Source organism: Austrofundulus limnaeus, unplaced genomic scaffold (assembly GCF_001266775.1).
Source record: "Austrofundulus limnaeus strain Quisiro unplaced genomic scaffold, Austrofundulus_limnaeus-1.0 Scaffold486, whole genome shotgun sequence".
Classification (NCBI taxonomy): domain Eukaryota; kingdom Metazoa; phylum Chordata; class Actinopteri; order Cyprinodontiformes; family Rivulidae; genus Austrofundulus; species Austrofundulus limnaeus.
The window spans coordinates 70,169-77,021 of record NW_013952888.1 but is presented as its reverse complement, the minus strand read 5'-3'; the positions used below and the strand labels follow the sequence as shown (position 1 = coordinate 77,021).

Sequence of the window (6,853 nt, the reverse complement as noted above, 5' to 3'; positions counted from 1 at the left end):
AAATAAAATGGCTCTGTCTGTGTTAAAATATATTTTAAAAAATTTACAAAACTAAACATCCTACAGTATTTTTACAGTCTTTATTTTACAGTTAAAATATGTGTTTATTAAATAAAGTCTAATGTTACAACTAATCGTGGATCCCTTTAACCACAGAACAGAGATGCATCACACTGGCTCCGACCATATTTACAACCTAAAACAACTTGATAACTACCAAAGTGAACTCATGCAGTTTTAAAACAACACTAATCTTAAATAAAAAAAAAATCATAGCAGTTTCTGTAAATGCTGGTATTCAACTTGAAAATGTTGTCACTTTTATTTTAGATTGTTATTTTAGCCTAAATATTATGAAATTCTTGCAGGAAGTGCTCCCAGGCTGTAGTAGAAGTGCTACAACCAGCTGCTGCTGCTGTTTGTGCTTGCAATCATTGAGAGAATTGTAGGTAAATAACTGTTATATGAAACTGATGGCAGTGCACAGATTAATTCATTAAAGTTTAAAATGGGCTGAAGCTGTTTTCAGACAGCAGCTAGTTCATTAGTCCTGTCAGAATTAAAATCCAGTTCTCCAAAAGGCCTTTGATGGTGACCTCTGACCTGATCTGGCTGCTGGCCAATGGGAGGATGTTGTAAGGTTCCTGGGAGTTCACGTTGCTGCTCCGTGAAGTAAACTGCTTCTCTGGCTCGGTGAGCAGGCCCAGCAGCACCTAAAACACATGGTCAGAGAGCACAGGCTCACGTGCTGAGTCAGCTGTACATCAGCAACGTCTTCACACATCACGTTTCTGTGAGCTGCAGTCAGCAGAAATGTTTCTTTTGTTCACGTGTGCAGCTGTAACGTACCGAGGTCCTCTGTGACAGGCGGCTGAGGTTAGCGTTCAGTGGGGGCGTGAACACGTCTAGATCAAAGGGGTCGATGAATCTTTCCAACCAATCACAGATCTCCTGGAACCTAGAAGAGACGTGACCCAAATTTTAACAATTAAATATAAAACATCGCTCCCAACGTGGTTGAAAGTAAAGGAGGTTGAGTAAATATTGTAATTTATCTGTTCTTACTATTGTTGGTTGTAATTTATTTTGCAGTTTTAACAATTATTGTGGTTGTGTGATATTTGTGGATTGCTGTGCAACACTTTGATGCAGCTTTTAGCTGTTTTTAAAAGCGCTTTATAAATAAACTAGACATTGTGACATTTCTTTACTTTTTTTGTTGAAGTTTATAAAGTTATTTTCTACATGCACAGACAGACATTTGTACGTGGAAAACAAACATGTAAAATGACCCAAACATGCAACAATACATTTAATTTGATGTACACGTGCAAATTAAAAAAACACATTGGAACTGCCTTTTTTGCAAAAACTGCAGCATGAATCCTGAATGACTTGCAGAATCAGCTAAAAGTGAGTTCGTCTAATGACATTCTTAATGATATTCTGTCATTTCAATTTCTATTCTTGTTCCAAACGATCACAAAAACAGGACAATCGACAACAAACAATTGTTACTGAAAATATTCTGATATAATCTGCCTCCTGTGAGCTACAGATGAGCCATTGACTTCCATTCATTTCTATAGCCTAACCCTGACCCCCTTATCCTAAACCTAACCTAAACTCAGTCCTAACCCCTGACCCGCACCTGGCTTTTGTCTCTATAAAGGCAGAGGTTCTCAAACTGGGGTCCCAGGACCCCCGGGGGTCCGTGAGAGGTATCTTGGGGGTCCTCAAAACATTTCACTAAATTGTTTATTTGGTTTTTATTTTTAAAAATGCATGGAGTACAATGAACTAATAAAACAAATAGAGCTGGGCAGTATGACCAAAATTTTATATCACAGTTTTTTCAACATTTACAGCGGTTTCACGGTATATCACTGTATTTTTCTTTTCATCACAGGTCAGCTGATAATAAAATGTACAAAAACTGCTTATTAACTTTTTTCTTTTCTTGTACCTCTGTCTGTGTCGCTGTTTCCCTCCTCTGTGTCTTTTCTCCTTCTGGTTGGAGACAGTAGTCACGCATTTTGGTCCGGTCGTGAAGGAGGAGGGTTAAAAGATTATTATCGGGTCTATTGTTTTATGTTATTTAATAAATATTAACAGCACAACTCACCTTGGACACCGGTCAACTCAGTTCCACTACAAAACTACTTCCCCCGGGCTTTTCACAATAGAACCATGCTAAAGTCTCCATGCATCTCCACGTCTCCATATTAATGTCGCGTGTTAAATCTAACTGTGCACATCACTGAAGATGTATTTACTACATTCAGCGATGGCGAAAATGGGATTTTTTTTAACGTCAGCCAATATAAACAGCGGAATTGCCACCCACCGCTGCAACAAGCTGCTCCAACAATATTAGCATGCTAATGCACATAGCGGTGATGCGAAGAAAAGTGTTCCCTGGGAAACAGTTCACTGGCGGCCGCGATGAAATGTTCCAGACGTGTTCAGGCTATTTAATGTCGGTATTCAAAAAATTCATATCATAGCAAAATAAAAAATGATATTCGGTACAAACCAGCATACCGCCCAGCACTAGGGCTGCCACAAACGATTATTTTCATAATCGATTAATCACCGATTATTTTTTCGATTAGTCGACTAATCAGATCATACGTTAATTGAATATAAAACATACAGCTTATCGTGCCAGAATGCAGCTGCTATTATATAACCATGGTTAGATTTTAGCTATATGCTAACTAAAAATAATTGCTGTGGAAGGCAAGTTCTGCTCTGCAGATATTGCACAGGTTTCTCTTTCATTTTCTTAAAATGATCCCACATTTTTGAGCTCCGTTGCTGGGTAGCCATGATACCAGAGCCTGTCTGTATAATGTCTTGTGACGTCCACGGCCTACCCCAGTAACTACTACTGCACGTGTGTCAAGGACAGAAAGGCAGATGTGGCAGTGGAAGTTGTCAAAGCAGTTTGGAGAGAATAACAAAGTAAAGAACAAAAAAAAAGAAAAAGAAAGTGATTAATCGATTATTAAATTAGTCATCGATTATTTTAATAATCGATTAGTCGTCGACTAATCGACTAATCGTGGCAGCCCTACCCAGCACTAAAAACAAACATAAGAAACCTAATAAATATACAGTATATATTTCCATGGCATTTAAGGGTTGAAATAACAATAAATTATCTTTTAAAATAGCATGGGGTTTATGAGGGGTCCCCGGAATTTTTTTTTTGCCTTTGTAAGGGGTCCCCAGACCTAAGGAACAGTGGGTCCTCATCAGGATGTGTGCACCAGGAAAATGGTCAAAACTGTCCCTACCAGGTAGTAAAAACATGTACACATACATTCACACACAGACATTCACACAAACACACACACCTGGAAGTATGTATCAACTCCAATAGTCAGTTACAGGAAATCAGAAGCTTTGACTTATGGGCCAAAATCGTCAAACTTAAAGTACTTAAAGTAAATATTTTTGTTTCTTAAATAAATACAGTTACTAAATTATTTTTTGTGATTTTTTTTTTTATTTCAAACTCTAGGGGTGGGTTGGTGCTATTATGCAAAATCAACCTTTTTAACCTTTATAATATGTTACAACGTCATTCCCTCATCAACAACATACTCAGAGTGTTGCTTTGAATCATTCATGCATGTTTGAGAAATCCTTGAATGTCCTGTAGCCACGTGGAGCAGCCTAGACTTTTGCTGGTACAAAGCACCGCCTATTTACACAAAGCTCCTCCCTGGAGCTCAGTCTGCGACTGAAGCACCTGTTTGAAAAYGTGYTGAAGTGGGAGTGTCTGAAATGAGAGGAGTTTCTTAAAGACGGGACAATTTCAAGGCGTTTAAGATCGGCTATGATGCAAAGTCAACTGTATTTTTTACATATACAGCATTTTCATAACAACTGAAAGTAACTCAGTTAAATAGATTGTGGTGTAGAATTTAACTACGTGCCTGGAAAACACATAATAACCCTCCTTTAATAATAGCCCATGGAGCCCATCCATATTCAGTGGATAAAATATATCTCAAGGCCATGAGAGAGTTATTGCAAATAACGCAATTTACAAATTCATATTATTAATCCTGATTCCTGATCACAATATTTATCCAAACTCTTAGTTAATTTTTTAATAATCGAGCGGCCCTGTTTAATAATCATAAATCATTTGAATTATATAGACCAGAGGAGCCCAAAGTGGGGCCCGCGGGCCAAATTTGGCCCGCCAAGCCATTTGATTTGGCCCACCAGCAGTTGACATTGTTACTAGGTTGTAACCTGTCATCTTATGTAGAAAAAGTATTTCCACTTTGTCTTTTCAGCCATTGGCTCAATAACTATAAGGGGCTGTGGTACAGATAGTTTTCACTCATGGTTCTGACGTTATCTTTGATATATTAAGATTAAATATGAAATGTGAAATACAATCAAAAAGTGATATTTAGATTAGATTTAACCCCACATGTAGATTTGCACACTTTATAAGGCCAGAAAAACTCATATTTTATCAATTTATGAAATTTCCCATGAACCTTTGCTACTTGAGGATATGGCAGATTTTCTCCAAGTACCCAGACTAAAACAAAAGCAGGCCACCAAACTGGCTGCTAGCTTAATCGTTACAAAATAAAGGACTTTACTAAAACAGTATTTGTATTTCATGTATTAWATTACTGCATTTGGCCCGCAGCCCCGGAAAGATTCTCATTTTGGCCCTCTTGGGGAAAATGTTTGGGCGCCCCTGATATAGACTCTTTTTAAGGAACGTAAAGATGCTTTACATACAGGCTTAACAGGAATAAAATACAAATCTAAAACAGATTCATAAGAAGTTTAGTTGCAAAAAATAAAACTATGAAAAAAAAATATAAACAGGAAAACTATTGTGCGAATGCTGACTCAGCATTCCCACCTTTATTATGAGACTAATTCTCCCCTGTCCCTGTAGGTCTGTGTATTTCTCTGTGATCCAGCTCTGCACAGCAACAGCAGCATGTGAAAGTTGGATTCTTACCTGGAGTCTTGATGGCAGTGGGAGCTCTTGCCCTGCTCCAGTCTGCTGCTTAGCGTGGTGCTGAGGTAACGAAGGTCAAACAACAACTGCAGGGCTCTGTTCTGAGTCAGTGGGAAGACCCCTTCCTGATCAAAACACCAGAAAACATAAAAAATATGAGAAATAATCTTTAATGATCTGATGTTGCCTTTCGGTTACTCCTTCCTCTCTCGATCTCGTGCTGCCTTGTCTTACTCTCATATCCTCCATTATTCCATTGGATTAATTTTAGCCTTACACACTCTTTCAGTCACTCAGTGATTTAAAATCTCAGTGGACCCAAACTTAGTTACCTTGGTCTGGTCCCGTTGTGTGAAACTGTGGTAGTGGTCCAGAGCTTGAGTGAGACAGGCCTGCAGCAGCTCCTGCAGGGTGGGCCGTGGCAGAGCATGGCCCCCCACCCTGTTYGTCTCCACGCAGAGCTGGAAGAGCAGAGACTGCACGAACCAGGACGGCTACAGGAGAGATACAAGATAAATATTTTATGGAGGATGGGATCCAGGTTCAGTCCCGATCTGAGAGAGCTGCTGACCTGCACCGGGAGACGGATATTAGACTTAACGCTGCTCCCAGATTCGGCTTCTTCTTGGATCTCCAGATCCTCCCAGTTTGTTGCGGTTGTCAGAATTGCACCAGCAGACTCAGCGTGCAGCGCTGCCCCGAACTTTCCCATTAGCCCCTGTCACACAACAAACACAGACAGCGTTTGGTGGGCAGAAAAGCAACAGACACGACAAAGTGAAGTTCCCGTTTGAAACAAGGGTGTTGGGGACAGGTTCTGACTTTGGTCAGGGCGGAGCTCCAGATGCGGTACGCCTCCATGCTGCAGCTGAGAAGCTCCTCCTTCAGACCTGTCCACTGCGCCTGTGCAGGGCTGACCTCTGCAGCGACCCTGGATTTGCCCAGCTTCTTGCCYTGCCGTGGCGTCGCCTTTGCGATCGCTTCAACCCTGCTCTGTCTTCCCAGGATGCAATGCTTCAGGCTGGGGCAGAGTTCACCCATGGACTGACACAACCTGGCCATAAACAGCACCGAGCTGAGGTGGGCGGGCACGGCGTCCAGCTGAGAGCGGATCGAGGACAGGATGTGGCGAACACAGGCCACACAGCCCTCACGCAAAGCCTCCTCCACCGCCGGAGAGTCCATGAACCGATTAAATGAGGATGAAGATGATGAAGACGCAGAGGTTGACACCGTGACTGGGGTGGAATCAGATCCTGCCAATCAAAGCATCGGAGATTATAGCATTTATTAGTATTCACTGTGGAGAATGTAAACTATACAAAGTCATGGTGCTAATAATGTCTGCGCAAACCTCATTCCAAAAGACAAATTTCATAAACTATCAGTCAAACAATATTATTTTAACCTTTACACCAACACCAATTTCACATAACACCATTTTTAGACTAAATGTAAGACAATTCCTACAGGACATAATCCAGGATGTACAGAAAGTGCTATTTGTGATTAAAAACAAGACAGTCGCTCATCGTCACTGATGTCCCCCGTCGCAATTCAGTAGTGACCAACTGTTCATCACTGGCCTTCATTACTTAAATCAGGGGTGTCCAAACATTTTGTCACATGGGCCAAAATCATAAAGTCAGAAGAACTTGAGGGCAAAAGATATTTTTCCTTTACCTGCTCAACAATAAACTAAGCATTGAATACTTTAAAGGGATCCACTAATAGTTGTAACATTAAACTTTATTTGATAAACATTTATTTTAACTGTAAAATAAAGACTGTAAAAATACTGTAGGCTGTTTAGTTTTGTAAATTTTTTAAAATATATTTTAACAC

At 40.2% G+C, this 6,853-nt stretch overlaps 1 protein-coding gene across 2 annotated transcripts in view; it reads right to left on the bottom strand.

Annotated features, from left to right (window-relative positions):
• cog1 (component of oligomeric golgi complex 1) overlaps positions 1 to 6,853 on the bottom strand; it is a 28,677-nt gene that overhangs the window by 6,851 nt on the left and 14,973 nt on the right. For both annotated transcript variants that reach the window (XM_014025585.1, XM_014025586.1), the window contains exons 8-13: positions 5,831 to 6,264; positions 5,580 to 5,726; positions 5,341 to 5,502; positions 5,009 to 5,133; positions 850 to 958; positions 604 to 713 (exon numbers count right to left, since the gene is read on the bottom strand). In XM_014025585.1, coding sequence (XP_013881039.1) covers positions 604 to 713; positions 850 to 958; positions 5,009 to 5,133; positions 5,341 to 5,502; positions 5,580 to 5,726; positions 5,831 to 6,264 — 1,087 coding nt within the window. The remainder of the gene's footprint in view (positions 1 to 603; positions 714 to 849; positions 959 to 5,008; positions 5,134 to 5,340; positions 5,503 to 5,579; positions 5,727 to 5,830; positions 6,265 to 6,853) is intronic.